This window comes from Eumetopias jubatus, unplaced genomic scaffold (genome assembly GCF_037043125.1).
Source record: "Eumetopias jubatus isolate StellerSeaLion01/CBP00866 unplaced genomic scaffold, mEumJub1_p1.0 scaffold_8, whole genome shotgun sequence".
In the NCBI taxonomy this organism is placed as follows: domain Eukaryota; kingdom Metazoa; phylum Chordata; class Mammalia; order Carnivora; family Otariidae; genus Eumetopias; species Eumetopias jubatus.
Genome location: NW_028274814.1, coordinates 102,518,915 through 102,540,238, shown reverse-complemented (window position 1 = coordinate 102,540,238; position 21,324 = coordinate 102,518,915). Strand labels below are relative to the sequence as shown.

Below are 21,324 nucleotides of genomic sequence, written 5' to 3'. Positions count from 1 at the left end.
TGCTACGAAAAAGAAAATAGACTTTGAATCCATGCAGAAAAATGTGGATCTTTCTATATAAACAAATGTGAACCATCTACTTGTTTTTTTTTTCAGGAGGGAAAGAGCAATTTATTTATCAAATGAAACATAAATATGAAGGAAATAATGATTAATTAGAAATGGAAAAAGCATTCAAGAAGCTTATTGCCCAGAATAGTGGGTTACATGAGTGTGTGTGTGTGCACGCATGTGCGTGTGTAAAAAAACCAAACTGTAATTCACAATAAAAAAACAATGTATGTGGGTTTCCTGGGTGGCTCAGTGGGTTAAGTGTCTGCCTTCAGCTTATCCCAGGGTCCTGGGATCAAGTCCCGCATCGGGCTCCTTGCTCAGTGGGGAGCCTGCTTCTCCCTCTCCCTCTGCCCCTCTGGCGTGCGCTCTCTCTCTCTCTCTCTGACAAATAAATAAAATCTTTAAAAAAATAATGTATCAAAAAAGCATACACCAAAGATTTTGTTCAGAGTGTGTAAACCTTACTTGTACTGCTGGGAAAGATTTTCTGGTGGTAGTATTATTTGCTAATAACCTTTTATTTTTAGGATTAGGTAATGTTTTGATGCTTAAAAATGGAAGAAGAGCTTTCCAAATAGAGGGAAAAGAATAATCAAAGGCATAAATACAAAAAAATGTGGTAGGAAAGAAACTGATAGTATATCTTTTGTGAATATAAATGTTAAGTAAGTTGGAAAGAAGAGTTTGCAACCTGGAATGATTTGAAAGGTTACTGGACTTTTCCCGTTGGCAACAAATACTGAATGTTCTGTCTGGGGTTCTGAGTAATATAGTCAGAATCATGATTTCAAAGTTTGGTAAGTATATTGTAGAGGAGGAAGAGAAACCGTCAAGAGAATAACAAAACTGTTGAAGCCAAGAGACACTATCGGACTCAATAGTGATGGTAGAGGTGTGGGAAGATTTTGACTTAGTACAGAAAGCAATGGAAAAATGTTGCAGGATTTAATGCAGTCAGACTTTAATAATGAAAGGATACTCTATTTTCCGTGAGGGGAAGGGATAAATCAGAAAGAGAGAGAAGGAAGATTTAACAGAAGTTGTGAATCAAGCAGTTAGAAAACAGTTGTTGTCATCCAAGTGATAGTATTAATTTCGGTGGGAGGGTGGCAGTAGCAGAGATGGATGGAAGAAGATGGATTTGGTATTTTTTCAGAGTTGAAACTGGGTTTTCTAAACATGTGTACTTAGTATGCTAATAGAGACATGTGTATGCTAAGGGAAAGGCCTACTATTCAGGAGAGTGGGCATGGCTTACAGCGTCCAATTGGAGTCAATATAAATTGAAACCAGGGGAGTCATCCAGGTGAGAACAGAAGTGGGAGAGAACAGAATGTTGCATCATATTTTCATTTACCAGTAGGTGAAGGAAAAACAGTCAGTGGATGAGACTGAGAAGAAGGTTGCTGGAGGGTAAGAAGGAAACAGAGAACGATAATCATGAAAATGAGAGGAATTTCTAGAAAGAGAAGGTTACCTATAGTGATTTTCTATACATAAGCAATAAAAGAAACAGAGAGAGAGACAGAGAAAAGAAGCAAAGGACATTGAATTTGGTAATTAAGACATCACTGAGTGATTTTGGAAAAGTAGGGCCATTCGATTCTATGATGATTCTCTCTCATCTTGAGAAAGGTAGTAGACTTCTTTGGGAATCTTATGAAAGCTATGGACCAGTTGCAAGTGGACATAGGCATACACAACTAATTTTGGCATACAACTTAAGAGTTTTCCTCAGACCCCTTTGAAATCACTTTATAATCCCCATTGTCGCTTCATTGGGGTTAAATCTTAGATTGAAGTACTGAGGCATTAGCATTAAAAGTTTCATGTCCAAGATCTAATTAGGCAAAAGAAAACAGGTACATCTACCAGATGGACACTGATAATGAGATGAATCCCATACTCTGAAAATATACAGAGAACTCGGCAGTTCTATAAAAGCTGTTGATCATTGCCTTCTCTGGTTTTGACTCTAGACACAACAAAAATGAGTCTGCCAAGACCAATTTTCTGATCTTTTCCTACCTAACATTCCAAGTGTTTTCAGCTGGCCACATATTATTTACTGAATCCATCTGCAGCCTTCTGGGCCCGCTATATCAAATGTCACAAAGTGCAATTGTGTGTGTGTGCTGCTCTCGATCAAACTATTCCAGCCGGCAGCTTGAAGAGGGACAGAATGTAAAATGCAGAGGTACCAAAGATTTTTTTTTCATTTGATGGTTTTATTGTTCGTTTTTTTTGTTTTTGTTTTTTGTTTCTTTTTTTGAATCAGTAAGTGCTTTTTGGCTTTGTCTCTTCAGTGCTAAATACGGCCTAGCATAATGCACGTCCACCATTACATGGCTTCCTTTTCCAGGGATGGGGTTTATCACTTCATGCCTCACTCACACTTTAGTAAATCTACACTGCGAGCATCTGTCCCTCAGACAATCTCAACTACTCATCCCTATTCCTTTATACCATTCTCACTTACCTCCCCCTCACCTCACGCCACACATAAAAGGAAAGCAAAGCAAAGCAAAGCAAACAACCAAAACCACTGTGGATTCTCTGACAATTTGGCAAGAAGTGGCTAAATTCTCTAGCAACTACTGTATCCAGCATCACTGACAGTTCATTCATATCTTAGAAAGAAACAATAAACGTTTGTTAGTTGTATTTTGTGTTTTCGTGGTGCCAAACACCACATGATTTGTCCAGGGATTTTTCCTATTACTTCTTCCTAGGATCATTAATTCTGTTCCAACGCTCTTGGCAATGCTTTGTTTTTCATTATTTTTGTAATAACAATCACTAAGCTGACCTGTTAACGACACAAGTGATTTTATTCAGGAAAAGAAGAAAATAAGAGTGTTGGAAATGTTTGGTCACAATCTTTTTTTAAAAGATTTGTATAATATTATTGATTAAGAGCATCTCCAAACACTAAACAGTTTTTTAACTGACAGAAAAAGAACCTAAATATAACAGTAGATTTGGGGGTGAGGCAAATTTTATAAGTGTAAGTAATTTTATAAGTGCAAATTTTGTTAGTGTAAATTAACCAACTCTTATTATACCATGTTAAACTAAATCCTAATGAAGCCCAAATTACTCTACTTGATTCAAAACTTGATTTTAAGTGATTCACAACTTTGTCAAAATGACATGGTTTCCTGTAACAAATCTATTCTTCTCCTTTTACCAACCACTTGTTTTGTTTTTTTTTCATAAGGAAGTCACCTCTAAAGTCATACCGACATTGGGGGAAATCCAAAGAACACACTGACGACGGCTAAGGGACATAATCCTTTCATCATTCTGGCTGAGAAGAAAAAGAATGGTGGTAAAAACGCTTTTTAAATAACATTCTGAGGAGACCTAGAATTCACAGGAGGCATTAAACATGTAGGCTGAAGCAAACAAACGACTATGCTCTTGGTACTTCTGCTTAGAGAATAGTTGAATATTTGGCCTCAGGTTACATGTCTCTATTTCATTGAAATGAGAATGGGTGGTTCAACAAAAATTTGAATGGTGCTGAGTTCCAAAGAATATTTGGAATTCATGTGCTATATTTATTTAAATTTAAGAGATCCCAGCATGTTTTATGTACATCATTGTTCTCCTTGAAAACGACATATAAGACAGTTTTGAACAAATTTTGGGGGGTGGTATCTATATGGGTCTGTATTTGTGAAAGAAATCTTTATTGAAATACATTATACATTAATTATATGTACCTTTCTCCCCCTCACCCTCTCTCTCTCTCTCTCTTACACACACACACACACACACACACACACACACACACACACGCTTAGATCTTACCATGCCCCTACTACTTTTCCAATATTACAGCTGGGAAAACCAAGGCAAAGGAAATTCAGCAGTTTGCCTTAGATCCCACAGTTGGTCAGTGATAGGGATTTAATAAACTACTCCATTAAGAACATTTTTTATTGAGAAATAATTGACATACATCACTGCATAAATTTAAGGTGAAGAGCATGATGATTTGATTTACACATATTGTGAAATGATTACCACAATAGGTTCAGCTAACATCCAACTTCTCAGATAGACCCAATAAAAAAAGAAAAGAAAGAAGAAAAAAGGACAAACATTTTCTTGTGATGGGAACTCTTAGAATTTACTCCCTTAACATTTCTATACATCATACAGCAGTGTTAGTTATGGTCATCATGTTATATATTATATCCCAAGACTTATTTATCCTGTAACTGGAAGTTTATACCTTTTCACCATTTTCTTATATGCCCCCCCTACCTCTGCCTCAGGTAATTTTTTTTTTGAGATTCCATATATAAGTGAGATCATACAGTATTTGTCTTTCTCTGACTTATTTCACTTAGCATAATGCCTTTAAAGTCTATCCATTTTGTAGCAAATGGTAAGATATCCTCATTTTTTTATGGCTGGATAATATTCCATTGTGTGTATACATATACATATATATGTATATGTGTATGTGTATATATACCCCAATTTCTTTATCCATTCATCCATCCAGGGACACTTAAGTTGTTTCCATGTCTTAGCTATTGTAAATAATGCTTCTATGAACGTGTGGTGGGGGGGGCAAACATTTTTTTTTTTGAGGTAGTTTTTTCATTTCCTTTGGATACATTCCCATAAGTGGAACTGCTGGATCATATGGCAGTACTATTTTTAATTTTTTGAGGATCCTTCACACTGTTTTCCATAGTGGCTATATCCATTAGCAATCCCACCAACAGTGTACAAGGGTCCCCTTTTCTCTACATCCACACCAGCATTTGTTATCTCCTGTTTTTTTGATGATGGCCTTTCTAACAGGCATGAGGTGATATCTCATTGTGGTTTTATTTTGCATTTCCCTAATGACTAGTGATGTTGAGCATCTTTTCATGTGTCTGTTGACCTTTTATATATCTTCTTTGGAGAATGTCTATTCAGGTCCCTTGTCCATTTTCTAATTGGGTCATATCTTTTCTTGCTATTGAGTGGTATGAGTTTTTCCTATATTTTTGACATTAACTCCTTCACAGATATATATATATGTTTCTTATAAATATTTTCTCCTATTCTATACGTTGTCTTTTCACTTTGTTGATGGTTTCTTTTGCTGTGCAGAAGTTTTTAGTTTGATGTACTCCCACTTGTTTATTTTTTATTTTGTTGTTTGTACTTTAGGTGTCATATCCAAAAAATCATTACCAAGACCCATGTCAAGGAGCTTTATTTCTATGTTTTCTTCTTGGAGTTTCATGGTTTCAGGTCTTACATTTAAGTCTTTAATCCACTGCAAGTTAATTTTTTTGAGTAATGTAAATATGTGTACAGTTTTATTCTTTTGCACGTGAATATCCAATTATCCCAGCATCATTTATTGAAGAGAATCCACTGAGTATTCTTGGCTCCCTTGTCCAATATTAGTTGATGGTACAAGCTTGGGTTTATTACCAGGCTTTTGATTCTGTTTCATTGTGCCTGCCAATTCTACGTGTCTGTTGTCATGCCAGTACCATACTATTTTGATGACTATATAGTATAGTTGAAATTAGGAAGTGTGATGTTTCCTGCTTTGTTCCTCTTTCTCAGGATTTCTTTGGCTATTCAGAGTCTTTCGGGTTCCATATATATTTTATGAGTGGGTTTTTGTTTTTTGTTTTTTGTTTTACTTCTATAAGAAATGCCATTGGAATCTTGATAGGGATTGCACTGAATCTATATATAGCTTTTGGTAGTATTGACATTTTAATAATATTAATTCTTCCAACCCATGGACATGAGATGCCTATCCATTTATTTGTGTCTTCTTCAATTTCTTTCATCAATGTATTGTAGTTCTCAGTATAGAGATCATTTATCTCTTTAGTTAAATTTATTTCTAAGTATTTTATTATTTTTGATACTATTATAAATGAGATCAACTTCTTTATTTCTTTTTCAGAAAATCCATTGTTAGTGTATAGAAACATAACAGATTTCTGTATGTTAATTTTATATCCTGAAACTTTACTAAATTTGTTAATTAGATCTAACAGTTTTTTGGTAGAGTCTTTAGGATTTCCTATATATAAAATCTGCATATAGAGACAGTTTTACTTCTTCCTTTCCAATTCTGATAACTTTTCTTCTCCCCCTCCCACTCCCCCCTCCTTTTTCTCCTTCTCTTCTTCCTTCATCTTCTTCGCCTGATTGTTCTAGCTAGGACTTCCAGTACTACGTTGAGTAGAAGTGATGAGAGTCAGCATCTTTGTCTTGTTCCTGATCTTAAAGGAAAAGCTACCAACCTTTTACTACTGACTCTGATGTTAGCTGTGGGCTTATCATATATGGCCTTTGTTAAGATGTGTTCCATCTACACCTAATTTGTTTTAGTTTTTATCATGAATGATGTACTTCATAAATGCTGTCTCTGCATCTATTGAGATGACCATATGATTTGTTTTCATTCTATTAATATGCCGTGTCACATTGAGTAATTTCTGTATGTTGAACTATCTTTGTATCCTAGGGATACATCCCACTTTATCATGGTGAATGATTCTTTTAATATGCTGCTGAATTTGGTTTGCTGTATTTTTATTGAAAACTTTTACATCTACACTCATTGGGGATATTGCCTATAGTTTTCTTTTCTAGTGGTATCATTTTCTAGTCTTGGTATCAGGATGATGCTGGCCTCATGAGTTTTGGAGTGTCCCCTCATCTTCAAATTTTTGGAAGAGTTTGAGAAGGATTGGTGTTAATTCTTCTTTAAATGTTTGACAAAATTCATCAGTGAAGCTATCTGGCCTGAGCTTTTCTTCTTTGGGAGATTTTTGATTACTGATTCAATCTCCTTACTTGTAATTGGTCTATTCAGATTTTCTATTTCTTCCTGATTCAGTCATGGTAAGTTGTATGTTTCTAAACACTTTTCCATTTCTCTTAGGTTGTTCAGTTTTTTTGGCATATTGTTGTTCATAACATTAAGAAATGTTTTGTTCACTAAAATGTATGTCTAGTTTATTTCAAGAATCCAATCCAAATTTTGTAACTTGCATTTATTTCTGAAAATTTGTAGGCCTGAAGTTTCTGAGAGACTGGGTCAGTTTAGATCATCTAACCAGGTTATCTTTGGAAAAATAACGTGACCCAGTGTCATATGGATTCCATCAAGATATTGCCCATAACAGTTTCCTTTTTTAAAAAAAAAAAAGATTTTATTTATTTATTTATTTATTTATTTTTAAATTTTTTATTTATTTTTTTGAGAGAGCGAGAATGAGAGAGAGAGAGCACATGAGAGGGGGGAGGGTCAGAGGGAGAAGCAGACTCCCCGCTGAGCGGGGAGCCCGACATGGGACTCGATCCCGGGACTCCAGGATCATGACCTGAGCCGAAGGCAGTCGCTTAACCAACTGAGCCACCCAGGCTCCCAAAAAAAAAAAAAAGATTTTAAAGATTTTATTTATTTATTTGACAGAGAGAGAGAGAGAGAAGGAACACAAGTAGGCAGAGCGGCAGGCAGAGGAACAGCAAGAAGCAGGCTCCCCACTGAGGGGGGAGCCTGATGTGGGGCTCCATCCCAGGACCCTGGGATCAGGACCTGAGCTGAAGGCAGCCACTTAACCAACTGAACCACTCAGGTGCCCCCAGATGCAGTTTCCTAAGAGAAGCTTAGGTTGAACTGATTGAGAATGTAATGAGTACTTATAGGCAAAAATATTCTAGTGTTAGGAATATGTTAGACATTAACTATTTTCTTTTAGGGTTCTTTGTTTTACTTATAATATATGAAAGTACTGGCTAGGTTTTATAGCCCCCTCATGCCTAATTAATAGCTGACATGTTCAAGCTGATTATTATGGTACATTAGACCTTAGTTGATGGCAAAATGAAATATGGTTCAATTTCCTAAGATGCCTAAGGAGAAATCCTATAGAAATAAAATGTAAGCAAATTGCTACTCCCAGAACTTCTGCCTTGACAATTCTAATCATACCCACATCCCCATTGCTGTAACACCCCAGTTAATTCCCACGTATTTATTAAGACCCAGGTCAAGTATTGACTTGTTATAAAGCTCTAATTCTTCCAGGAAGAGTTCTATTTTCCCCTCTTGCTTCTACAGAACTCTGCATGGATCTTTTTCTACTCCAACACTTCCCAAATGGTTGTCTAAGAGAAATGAGACAACAGAGACTGTCATTTTCCTCTGTATATTCCCAATGCTTGCCAAGTACCTTATAACTGAATGTTACTGAATAAGTAGTCTTGCTTAAATTCATGAAACAGAGTTGAGTCATCCACCAGATTTTAGTTTTAGTCAAAGAGATGGTATGTTTCCATGTTCAGAATGGGTTTCACATAATCTTATAGCTTAATTGCTTAAAACCCTTATGGATAAATAGCAACAATTCTCTGAGGAATTTGTGACTTACCTTACTTGACTTGTGGTCCACATTAAAAGTGGCAATTGCATCCTCTGTTTTTTTCCTCCCAGATTTGGTTATTACATATTCAGCAAGTTTATTTGCTAAATAGGTCTTTCCAGTACCACTAGGTCCTGAGAGTATAATTCTGTGATGCTCCATCAACAAGTTAAAGTACCTTTGGGTAATTGGTTTAGGAATCAGTGTATCAAAAACAAAACTGTCCAAACTGTTTTCTTCTACCCCTGAAGGAAGAAACAAAGGGAACAGCATGCCTTATTGTTCTACAGAAGCCGGAATTTAAAATATAGCGTTAACTGACAAAAGAGTTTTATTAGTCATAGGAATGTAGGCCTGGTAAAATGCTTTCCTTGATATTTCTAGCTCACAACCACGTGTTGCCATTTTAAGACAAAAAACATTAGTAATAAGGCAGAGTGAACATCCAAATGAAAGTAAGCTCTTTCCTCTTGTTCAGGCTTCCCTCCATTGTCTACTTTAGGTTTCCCACTTATGTTTCCAGAGAGAAATGGAAGAATTACATTAAATTCTATTATAGTATCTTCCTTCCCTTTGAAGGTGGCAGTTTTGTTAAGAATAAATGTAAATATTAAAATGTATGTGTGTTCTTCCCTTGTTCTCCTCTTCATTCTCTTCTATGTCTCATTACAAACCCCAGCTACATAACCACTTAAGCTTTTGAAGAATATGAATTGTGATATTTGGCAAGGAATTAAGAAGCAAAGCAACAGTATCTCCTTTTACTAACCCAAGCACCTTAATCACAAAATCAAATGTTGGCAAATTCCTCTATTAATCCAGTTTTTATAGATGTGCTCTGACTCTTTAACATATATGAACAAAGAATTATGGAGACAAGTATGCTTTAGATATTCCATTTGCCTATAATTAATCACATCATCCAAAGCAAACAGAATTTCTTAGTCCCAATTCTTAACATCTATTCTCTATCCCCAGTGGGTATTTATTGGGTACACATATTTTTAAAATCAAAGATACAGTGATGAATATATTACTTTGGGATAGGCAAGGAATTCTTTGAGTCCTCCCTAAATGAAAGATAATAATGGAATAAATCTAGGAATTTGAAATTCCCTAAATCACATTCCTTTTCTTGAGTCTTGGAGAATCTTCAAAATTACATTCCAAGTTTCACATCCCAGAAGTCAAAGAATTTCATTTACTTGAATTTTAGTGTTTTTACTATGATTTTAGTGTTTTAAAATAAATATGTCCCATTTCATACTAAAACTATCAATGTAGTTAACATTTTCTTCATAACATATTTTCAAATATGAAAATTTGAAATGAAACTAGAAAGAGAGAAAGGAAGGAAGGAAGGAAGGAAGGAAGGAAGGAAGGAAGGAAAGGAAAGGAAAGGAAAGGAAAGGAAGAAGGAAGGAAGGAAGGAAGGAAGGAAGAAAGAAAGAAAAAGAAAGAAAGAAAGAAAGAGAAAAAGAAAGAAAGGAAAGAAAGAAAGAAAGAAAAAGAAAGAAAGAAAGAAAGAAAGAAAGAAAGAAAGAAAGAAAGAAAGAAAGAAAGAAAGAAAGAAGAAAGAAAAGGTTGGTTAAAAAAATACAGTTGTGTTTTTCTTTTTGTTTTTGTTTTTACCTTTCAGGTTCACAGTAATGATGTTATTATCTCCAACAAGGTATCCACAAGGCAGCAGTTCAGGCACTTCTAGGCTATGGGATCTAATTAAATCTCCTATACAGTAGCTAGCAATGCAGTCAGAGCTCAGACCAAGGCTAGTGGATGTATCAATTCGGAACACATATTCCTAAAATGATACATACAAAAAGGAAGTCAAAACAGAGATTCAACTCATCTATAACAAATACAAAACTCATGGGGATATGAAGCTAGCCGTCACGAATTTTGGAATGGGTTATAAAAGAATTATTAATATCACACAGCAAAAAGAGAGAAAGCTTGAAATGGGGGCGAGGAAAAGCAGATACGTCTACATTATTAAAGCTAAGGAAAGCTTCTAAAATAAAACATATTCAAAAATATCAGGATATCTTACACAATTTACCTTAAAGAGACGTCTAATTACACCATCTAAGACATCCCACTTGGTTTTTCCACTAACGCCAATGGATCCTATCAAATATGCCTGAGACTTCTGATCCTAAATAAGAATAAAATAAAACACGATAAAACCTAATTATATGTCTTGTTTTATCACTATATTTTCTACTAAAACATATTAATATACTCATAATTAAGACTAAAATGTTTATTAAGCCTGTGGGTTTTATTGTAACAGACACATATGGTATATTATATAAAATAAAACATATCCCAACAAATTAAACAAATAAATGAAGTAACAACAAGAAAGAAAGAGATGAGATGAAGTGGAATGGTACGGAAAACTGACTCATGACCTGTTTGGTAGGAGGGAAAATCGTCTTTTGCTTCAGTGCAATGGGTGCATTCTGGAAGAGAAGCAGCTTGGTAGAAGGGAAATGGTGACAGAGATGGAAGAGAACTATTTCCTAGAACTTCATCTTACTCATTTTTGATCCTCTCTTTGTTAAGTCTAAAAATCAGTTTTCTCATTTGTTAATTTAGATTATATCTAAAATCTAATGTGTCTTTTTGTAAGATTTATTTTATCTATTTTAGAGAGGCAGAGAGAGAGAGAGCGCTTGAGGGGGAGGGGCAGAGGGAGAATCTCAAGCAGATTCCCCACTGAGCGCAGAGCCCGAAGTGGGGCTGGATCTCACGACCCTGAGATCACAAACTGAGCTGAAACCAAGAGGGACTCATAACCAGCTGTACCACCCAGGCACCCCTAAAGTCTAATCCATCTTTTAAAAATGTGTTATCCACAGTAGCATGGCATGCACATATTTACAAAACAGTTCCCGTTTTGAATTTATCAGAAAATTCACTGAAAAAACATGTCAGGGAATCCTACAAGACTCATTTTATCAAGCAAAGAATCCCTTTTCAATACAAAGAATGGTCCCAAATTTATTATTATCCTTTTGTAGGATGGGAGTTTGAGTACTTTCTACATATATTGGACAAAGAAACAATTCAAGATTTATAGTCTAAGTGGAGCCTCTTCTACGATGACTGGAAATGGTTATGTAAAATAGTGATCATGATGCAGTAGATATAATTAGCTAGTTGGTACGTTACAATCCTGATTCTGGTCGCCAACTGCATTCATCCTTACGAGGTGTTAGAATAATAACTGAGTCAGATATTAGGAGATATGGATTCTACAACACAGACTCTCTATCACCTAATTTAAAAAAAAATGTGACTTTAGGTAAGACACTTAGCCACCTCAGAGCCTTGATTTTTTCCTCTGTAACACTCACCTCTATAAGGGTAAATGATTATTATCATCATTTAGATATAATCCAAGTTAGAAGCCAATACCTTTTCTAGAAAAAGTTAAGAAATTCACAGCAAACCATTGTGATTTTTTTTAGTACTCTTATGGACTGAATGTTTATGTCTCCCCAAAATCCATATGTTAGAGCCATAACCCTCGATGTGATGATTTTTAGAAATGGAGCCTTTAGAAGGAAATCTGATTAGGTCAGTAGAATGGGGCTCTCATGATGGGATTAGTGACTCATAAGCAGGGGAAGGGAGATAGATATTCATCTCTCTCTCTCTCTCTCCAAGTACACACACTTTGGAAAGGACATGTGAAGACATATCAAGAAGGTGGCTATCTGCAATATAATGAGAGACTCCTCACTAGGAACCAAATAGGCCAGTACCTTGATCTTGGGCTTGACAATGGTGATAAAATACATTTTTGATGTTTGAGCCACCCAATCTATGGTATTTTGTTATGGCTGCCCAAGAAGACTAAGACAACTACTTTGGATATTCAAAAACATTGCTTTTGAAGAATTATTTAAAAAAAAGAAAACTTGTTTTCCAGTATTATTGTAACCCAGTCAAAATGAATGCTCACACCATGCTTTGTAAGTAGCTGCTTTTAAATTAGAAATAGTTTAAGCTTCACTGAGACTATTACAGTCTTTTGCATGAAGACTCACTTGGGAAAACCAGGCATAAATCTGCTGTTCAAGCAGAAAGTTTATGGCACTGGAATTCTTCGAATATTTGCTCAGTGTAAAAATTCACAAGTGCCATCTTACTTTTCAAACTTCACTACTTCAACTGTTTTAAAATTCCAAAGGAGTTTTTGTTTTTCTGTTTGGTAGGAAAAAAATTCAGAGACTTACAAATTTGTATTCTTGGCCACTCAACTACAAATTCAGCTTGAAATAATATTTTTAGTTTTGAAAAAGGACTTGAGTCACAATTTGATAGCAATATTTGGTTCCAGAAAAGTTAAAATATTTTCCTTATCAGCTTAGACTTTGCTTAAAAATGATACATACAAGTAGCATCAATGGAATTGTCATACTAATTTCAGTAAATATATCTTTCCAGCACCTAGAATATTCATATAGCTTATAGTCTCCTCCTATATTGACAGCTCGGTAACATGTTACTACACATCATAAATATCACCTGTATTTTATAGGTGACACCGAAAGAATGTTAGACAAGATGTTGAAGTCAAAGAAAGCAATGTTTCTTTTTTGAAGTTATAGAAATGAGAATGACAACCAGTATTGTCACCAGTGAATGAACGTGATGTACCGAGCCACATTTCTACTTATATGATGGTGCCATTTTTTTTTGAGTCCCTAACTTTCATGTTTTTATAACATATTAGGCCAATGACAAGACACATACTGCTGATAGTATATCTACCAGGAAAAATATTCAAATTTAAAATACATTTGATTCATGGTCATGCTCATGCTTTAGTAATAAAGAATTTAAGATTAAGAACATACCTTTGCTCGGCCGTAGCCCTTGCTTATGGAGACGATAATTTTCACACTGCGGCCATCTTTGTGTCCAGTTGCATCACCAGCACCAGCATCATCTAGCAAAACATCTACCAAATTTTCAAAGAAATAAACACACATGCACACATGTGCGCGCGCGCACACACACACACACACACACACACAAGCACATCCCACAATAGGGTCACATTAGCTTGGAATTGTTTATTTTCATTGTTTTCTTCCTCATAGTTTTATAGCTTTCAGTGGGAATATTTGGCCTTTTTTTTCCCATTCTAGCCTAACTCGTTTGAAAAATTTCAGCTTTCAAGAAGATGAATTAGTGTGGATGGACTGAAGGTTAGTCTAAGAATTTATTTCTGCCTCCAAAGATCTTCACCCACATGCTGGGCCATTGTCTTCAGATGAGGAAATAAGGGGTTTCTTTTTCTATCATACCCAGGTCTGAGGAATACCTGAGTAATATTCAGTTACCATTGTAACGGTGACAAACAGAAAAGCAATTTGATTTTTCTATCCAACCTAAAATATCCAAGCTCAATACCCATGTAATTTACGAAAGCTAAGGTGCTGAGATTGGCAGTCAAGTGATATTATTTTCAAGCATTTGGCATATATCCAGCTATATTACTGCTTACCTTATATCTATAATTATTAGCTACTGTTATTGGATTTTAACCATAGCATTATACTTCCCTACAGAAGCACATTAATTATCACTCTCCTATACCCTTTATGCTTATAGTTTTAAAACCAAAATAGTATTTCTAGTAATCAGCTAAGACTTACAGAAGCATGATAAAGCTAGCTAACCTTCAAAGCATCAGCCTTTAAATGGAATTAAAGATTAATTTTCAAAATATATTATATGAGATTAATGTCCAATTTGGATAATTATTAATGTCAACTATCCCACATATATGTTTTCCTTTGACAATAATTTTATTATAGAGCCATGTTTAATATGAATATGGTGCTCTGTGGACAAAAGAAATTCAGTTACGTGCTAAAGAGCACATGTGTCTGGTGACAAGGGGACTCAATTACTCTGACTGTAAATTTATAGAGATAAGGGCTATAAATGTAGTACCAGAGAAATGATAATTTAATCAAATAACTTCCGAAAACAGAATGGTCCTATTATCTTAATAATTAAGAATATGCAATTTCACAAAAGAAGGAGTAAAAAAAAATGCCCCAGGACCATAACAATCAAAAATCAACAGAATTGGAGGGATATGGATTTTTTTTGGTTAGAAATTTTTAAATCATCAAAGATAATCTCCTTGCTAGAAATTTAATTATTTTACCAGATTAATATGCTCACAATCTCTCACCTTGTTGCTTATCTTAGTCAAAAGTAAAACTCTTTGCTAAGTGTCATTTAATCCTCTTGCTCTTTTTCTTAGAAGTTTAGAGTGGCTTACTGTTGGCTGCCTACATCTAAATTTCTGGTAAGCTGTGACCAAATTATTTCTGTAGTACTTTGCTCAATTAGTCATAAAGGTGTATAAATATTCAAAAATATTTATTAAACCTAAATGATACCAGGAATTGCGCTGGGCATTAGGAATGAATACCAGGGTGAGAAGCAAAATGAATTTCTTGCTCTTTTGGAGTATACATTCCCAACAGGGTAATTACAGAATATGTCAAGCTCAAGAAATAATGGGCACGAAGCAGTGAAACAGTAACCAAAGAGAGGCAGCTCTACATGGATAGGTCATCCTGGAAGGCTTCCTTGAGGAGGTGCTGTTTAGAGCTAAGACCAGCAAGAAAGACCTAGGAAAAGAGGTCCAGAAAACAAAAACAAATGCAAAAGCCTTGATGAAAGAGGTAGGTGTGTTCAAGGCTCATACAAATGCTCTGGGTGGCAGGGGTGGGGAGATCAAGTTGGCAGGGGGGAGATTAGTATGAAATGATGTTGAGGTGGACAAGGGCCAGATCATGAGCAGCCTACTACTCCATAGCAAGGCATTTAATCTGATTTCTGATCTACTTCTCTGCTCAGATTTGCTTTGGAACCTGTTATTCATCTCATGTTATGCTTACTTTTAAAACTGTGCTTAAAATACGGAATTTCTCCCGACAGCAGTGAAGTAAATATTTACCAATAAATGAATGAATGTCTCCCTCAACTTCTCATATGTGGTTACTTAAAGCAAAATGAATATAGGACTGAAAAGGTCAGGCACTGGATTCATAGCTCTGCCTCCTACTAGTCACGTGATCTTGAACAAATTATTATCGTCTCTTTCCTCAATCTTGGTCTCCTCATCTGTGAAATGGGGCTCAAACAACACCTACTTCATAGGGCTACTGAGACCAACAGAGATAATGCTTTTACAGCACTTTATCCTCAGTGTTTAATAAGGCCAGCTGTTCTAACCATTATTCCCTTTCTCCATGTGTTTATTGTAACTCGTTCTCTTCACAGTGAGGGGAGGAGCACATCACAACTCACTCTGTGTCTTCCCCTGTTCCCAATATATTGATAAGATGATCACCTGAAGAAACAACTCCAAGAAAAAAATGAAAAACAGCAAATTTGAGGTTTTCTGTGTATGTGTGTTTTTTCAGGTTTTTTTGGGGGGGTTGTTTTTGTTTTTGTTCTTTACAAAAAATAAGTCATGGTCCTCCGTCAGTATTTTGAAGGAAGAATAAAAAGATCTGCCATTCTGGTTACAATCAAGTGAAATTCTGACCAAAAAAATGAAGGCTTTTCAAACTTCTGTCTTTACTGGATATATGGAATATGCAGTTATATTTCAGGAACCAAACATTTGTCAATTATCCACACTCCTGCCTACTTGTCACCTTTTTAAAAAAATTAATCATGAACCCTAGAAAGTTCTTTTGCTAAAAAGCCCCCATGTAAAGGCACTTCTGATTTCTAATTTTGAACCCAGTAAATAAGAGTGAAGGCAGCGAAAACAGTATCCTACTCATGTGATTTAATGTTTTGTTAGTTCAGATATAATTATCACTAATGAGAAATAATTAGGGAAATAAAATAATATTGAACTACAAATAAATAATGAGTAATAAAAAGTACATTTTTGAAACCCCCTTCCCCCAAAATTTGCCCCAAATTCTGAATCATGGACATCAGTATTTTCAGTCTGATGAACACAGAAACTATACTTGATTTATTTAATTTATCTTTATCTTTATGAATTTTAGTCCTTCCTGGACATGAATTTTAGTTTCATTTTTATTTGGCTTCTATTTCTAAACTATCTTTAGTACTAACTATGCCTCCTTTAAGCCTTATTATATTTCCATGAGATAAAATCATGTAACAAGCAGTGAAATCCTGCCATGACGCCATCCTGTAAGGTACAAGCCCATGATTTTCCTTAGGAGTCAACCCAGGACAAGAAAGTTACGGACTGACTGCCTTTGGCTATGGACCCTGCTTCACTTCTCCATTAGGTTCATCACCAACAAGCCCCATCACTAACAAGCCAACATATAGGAATTGCTCAGGGCTCCCAGAATCTGTACATTTAAAGGTTTTGTTTTTTCTTTTTTAGCATCTTTTGAAGAATTTGAGTGATAACACCTTACAATTCACACATTCAAGTTACAATCGTCGTCCCATAGCTCTAATTTACTGTATGATTTATAAGTTCATTATATCATGACATCTCTGTTTCTTCTTGGCTACTAATATTCGTTTTATTTGATGCTTATTCTCAGAATTCATTTCCTTTCCCCAATACCTGCCAAATGTTATAGTGTTTTCCTGAATTTCAGGGAGTTCCTACTTGCCTTTTAGTTCCCACTTGTCTTTTCTAAGAAGAAAGCCAAGTTATACATTTGAGCCATTCATTTTACATTATGAAGGGCAGATATAGCAGTAGAATTGTTAAAATTCTGACTTTCTAGAAGAGATGTGATTTATTAATAATTTAATCAGTAACAGCATGCTGGGTCTCTGTTTCTCTTCCTCATTTTCTTCTTCTCTATTTTAGTGTAATTTAAGGCAAGCCGGGAAGAACTATATAGTTGTATAATGGAATCTACAGTTACCCAGGAACATGTATATCATTGGTTTCCAAGCGTCATCTGGTGGCTATGCTTTGCAATTACCACAGATCTTCATGTAAATCTCTCCTGAACTAAATCTTCTATACATAAAATGATTCACTGCCATAGGAGCAGTTACACTTTATAACTGAAGAGTTTATCACATACTAAGACAACATTATGTCAGATGATTCAACTTGCAATGAAATAAGACTGTACCCCTGTCCCATCATTACTACCCCTGAACACAGTAACAGAATCCAGTAAGTTCTTTTCATTTGTTGGAAATTTAATAGAACTGTGCCCTGGGTGACATAGTAGCATTATGTTCTCTCTGGACAACATCATGCAAGATCATCTGATCAAATTTACGGAGAGGTCCTGATACACTCGTAAATGGGCTTTGTATCCTTAAAATACTATAAAATTGCATGGGATTACTAGTATTATATTCGTAAGTACTAATGCTCACCATTGAGAACATTATTTCCTTATTGTGTTTGTAATCATTAAGGAGGTACTTCTCAAGCACAAGTAATTTTTTTAAATGACATGAAAACCATTATCTCTTAAGTCTCACTCTTCCACAGAGAACGTTCTTTTAAAGTTATAACAAAATAGAAGAAATTTTTAAAAGAAGAATGGGGCTATTCCCGAGAACTAAGAGGGCTCACATTTTTCCGAGGATAAGGTGAGAACAGTGGTGGGTGACATTCCCTAAATTCCAGCCCCCCCCCGCCCCCCCCCCCCCCCCCCCCCGCTAAGCCACAGTCATGGTTTGATTCAGGCAGGTGTGTGCCCGAAATTACCTGAGGTAACAGACTCTGTGATGTTCAGATTGTTTAGGGAAAGTCCTAACGACTGCCGTGGAGATGAGGAGGATGTGCTACTTGAGGATTCTGACGGTGGACGAGCAGGCTTAGCCGTGTTACCAGTTTCTGCCTTCAACCGGTCATTTTCTGCCTTCAGTATTTCTATTTCATTCTGTTGAGAGGATGGGAAACATGAAAAAAAAAATCCAGCTAGTTTGAGTGAGAAAATGGTACCAATGCTTTTATCAGAGTTGATGATTTGGTTTATTAAAGCATGTGGTGATATGTTAAGTAAACAAATATAAACTATGAAAACAAGATTTCCTTCCACAGAAGGAAAGTTAACTTACTCTCTTTCTTATATATGTATATTCATGTATTCACAAATATAGATGCACTAACCATTAGAATTTGTTTAGGTATTTTTTGAATATACCATATATTTGAGGAGTCTTCCAGGACTTGGTCCCATTTAAATCAAGAATAATAATATTTACAGTGTTCATGAAATTTCTCATTTTATTGTTTGAAAAGATTTTATTTATTTATTTGACACACAGAGAGAGAGAGAGCACAAGCAGGGGAAGCGGCAGGCAGAGGGAGAAGCAGGCTCCCCACTGAGCAAGGAGCTGGATGCAGGACTCGATCCCAGGACTCTGAGATCATGACCTGAGTTGAAGGCAGACGCTTAACTGACTGAGCCACCCAGGCATCCCAAAATTTCTCATTTTAAACATACTGTTAAAATCCTACAGGTAAATAATGCCATTTGCAATACTCTGAACTCATGAAAAGTTGAAAACCAGAGTCAAACATAAACAATATAAATACGATGATTTAAAATTACTTCAAAACCCCAGCTAACATCTGAAAAAGTTTCTGTTCCTTCCAAATGAGGGCACTAGGCTCATAAAAACCACAAAGACCTTTTGGTGAATATACACAGTAGCAGATAAATCTGCTCAGCAATGAGCTTTCCTTGTTTCAGTCCTCTGCGGTACCCAGGGATTACAGGTTTACAATAATAAAACGAAAAATCAGTCTGAGCACAGACTGTTTCTGAAATTAGCCTTCAGATGCTTCCCCAAAATACAAAAGCTTTACTTTTACAGATGGCATTCTACATCACTTTTACTTTCATATTTAGAAAGCTTGTGTTAAATTTCTGTAGTTTCCTCATTACTTTTTTTTCCTCATTAAAAAATAGGTATAGGCAATTGAAAGTCAGATTTCAAAAGAAGGGAGAAAAGCCAACACAAAGATAAATCATGGGAAAGTGAAGGCACGAGGCTTGTAGTAGTTTCTCGACAAACTCAGCTCTCAAGTGAATCCAATCACTGGTACGGGTGTCTTGAATGGCCCTTGAGTGTGACCGGCCAGTCAGTACTCTCACTTCCAAGCCTGGCTGTGACAAAACTCTCCGTTCAAAGTTAGAAAATGAGGTGCAAATATTGAATAAACAGAGTGTGCTTCCACAGTGGGTTTAAAAGGTAGATTTGTTTTTATAATAACCAAGAGTGGCAACGAAATAGTATTTTTCATCTCTCCTCTTTGCTCTTGGAAGGTGCGTCAGCACTGACCTGCATCCGGTTCATAGCTTCCCGGATCTGGTCAAGATGATGAGCAGAGCTGAGGGCTTCCAGTCGAATATCTGTTAATTTTAATTCCTTTTCTCTGAGCTCACTCTTCAGCTGCAGAATTATCTCTGCCTCAGCCTCCGTGCATTCACAGATCCTGAAGAGGGAACCAAACACAAAATCAGTCATCGGGAGGGAAGCCAGAGGATCAGGAAAACGAATGCTTCTTTTAAGGCTGAACTGCAATATTATCCAGCAGCCACAGAGGTTCTTTGCTACCGGCAAAACCTAAAGAGAAGGAAAAAGAGTTTTACAAACAGTAATACATTCACAGGTTCAAAACAGAAAACAGGAGCTGTCTTTTTCCTTTAATCCTTTCTTCCCATTTTTCTGAAGTTTAAAAATAATCCATTATTACTCAATACCAAGTAATCTTCAAAATATCCTTGTGGCTGATATTCATGGGACTGCATAGCATTACACCATCTCATCCCGCCATTTTTCAAGGGACCTAAATTTCTATTTGCAACTTATGAAATATTTTTTAAAGCAGTTATAATGTTCTTAAAACACTGATTTCTTTTTTTTTTGCAAAACTGTGCAAAGTATAACGTTATCTGCCACAACACTATCTTCAAGTTACCATGAAAATCCAATACAAATATTGTAGGAAATAAATCAGGGAGATGAGTTTTGGACATTTAAATAATGGATGAGTGTTATATAATCCTCCTGTAGGCTCAGCTGATTTAGGAGATCAAAGCTAATGAAGCTAAATCACAGGTTTCAACCCATGCAAGCGGGCTAGTCGAGGGCTGCTTGAAGGTCAGATACATTACTTCCTTATTATTTTGTTATTGTTATTTTGTGGGCAGTTTTGCAGGAAATACAATGCAAGAACTTGCTTTTTATTAACTAGTACCTTTTCCACTTAAAATGTGAGGGCTGTGTTGTTGGTTACAAAATGACAGTGCTGGGTTCCTCCTTCCTATATAAGTGGTGAAATTATCTGGGATACCCAAGCGTCTTAAATGGTCCTATTAGTGGCTCTGTCCTACATGACAGTTCTATGCTAGTCATTGTCATGGGCATACAAGGAAATTTGATTTTAAATAGTACATAAAACAGAGAATCACCTCATCAGAGCACATGTTCTACGTTCTCAAGGTTTCATTCATTCTTGTAACATCAAATGGTGAGCTACTGTAAAAATGGTATGCTAGGTTATCTAATGGAATTAAAGGCAAATGGATTACAGCTTGGTTTTAGGAAAACAAGCTGGACTTCAAAACCGGAGACAGAGGAGGTTTTTATCGTTGAAATGCATGCGAGTGATTTTAGAAAGAGCAAAGGCAAATGCTGCTGAGGTTAGAACCAGGAACTTGGCAAGTTGCATGCATCACACGCCATTTTACCGGGATCTATGTTTGTAGATCACAGGGCCATTTTGCCGTTTCTTTGGTGGCCAGACAAGGGGTGACCTGCATTGAATGCACAGTGAGACAGAGACATGGACAAATGCCAGTGAAAAGAAGTGAGACTGATGACTCAG

The 21,324-nt window shown here is 35.9% G+C and overlaps 1 protein-coding gene across 3 annotated transcripts in view; it reads right to left on the bottom strand.

The window, feature by feature from the left end:
• The window catches only part of NAV3 (neuron navigator 3), a 346,824-nt gene that overhangs the window by 14,215 nt on the left and 311,285 nt on the right, over positions 1-21,324 (bottom strand). For 2 of the 3 annotated variants that reach the window (XM_028105478.1, XM_088025643.1), the window contains 6 exons: positions 19,776-19,929; positions 18,193-18,367; positions 13,337-13,440; positions 10,525-10,620; positions 10,098-10,266; positions 8,475-8,710 (listed from right to left, as the gene is read on the bottom strand). In XM_028105478.1, the coding sequence (XP_027961279.1) occupies positions 8,475-8,710; positions 10,098-10,266; positions 10,525-10,620; positions 13,337-13,440; positions 18,193-18,367; positions 19,776-19,929 (934 nt within the window). Of the gene's footprint in view, positions 1-8,474; positions 8,711-10,097; positions 10,267-10,524; positions 10,621-13,336; positions 13,441-18,192; positions 18,368-19,775; positions 19,930-21,187; positions 21,254-21,324 lie in introns of all 3 variants that reach the window. The other variant, XM_028105477.1, reaches the window with a different exon arrangement.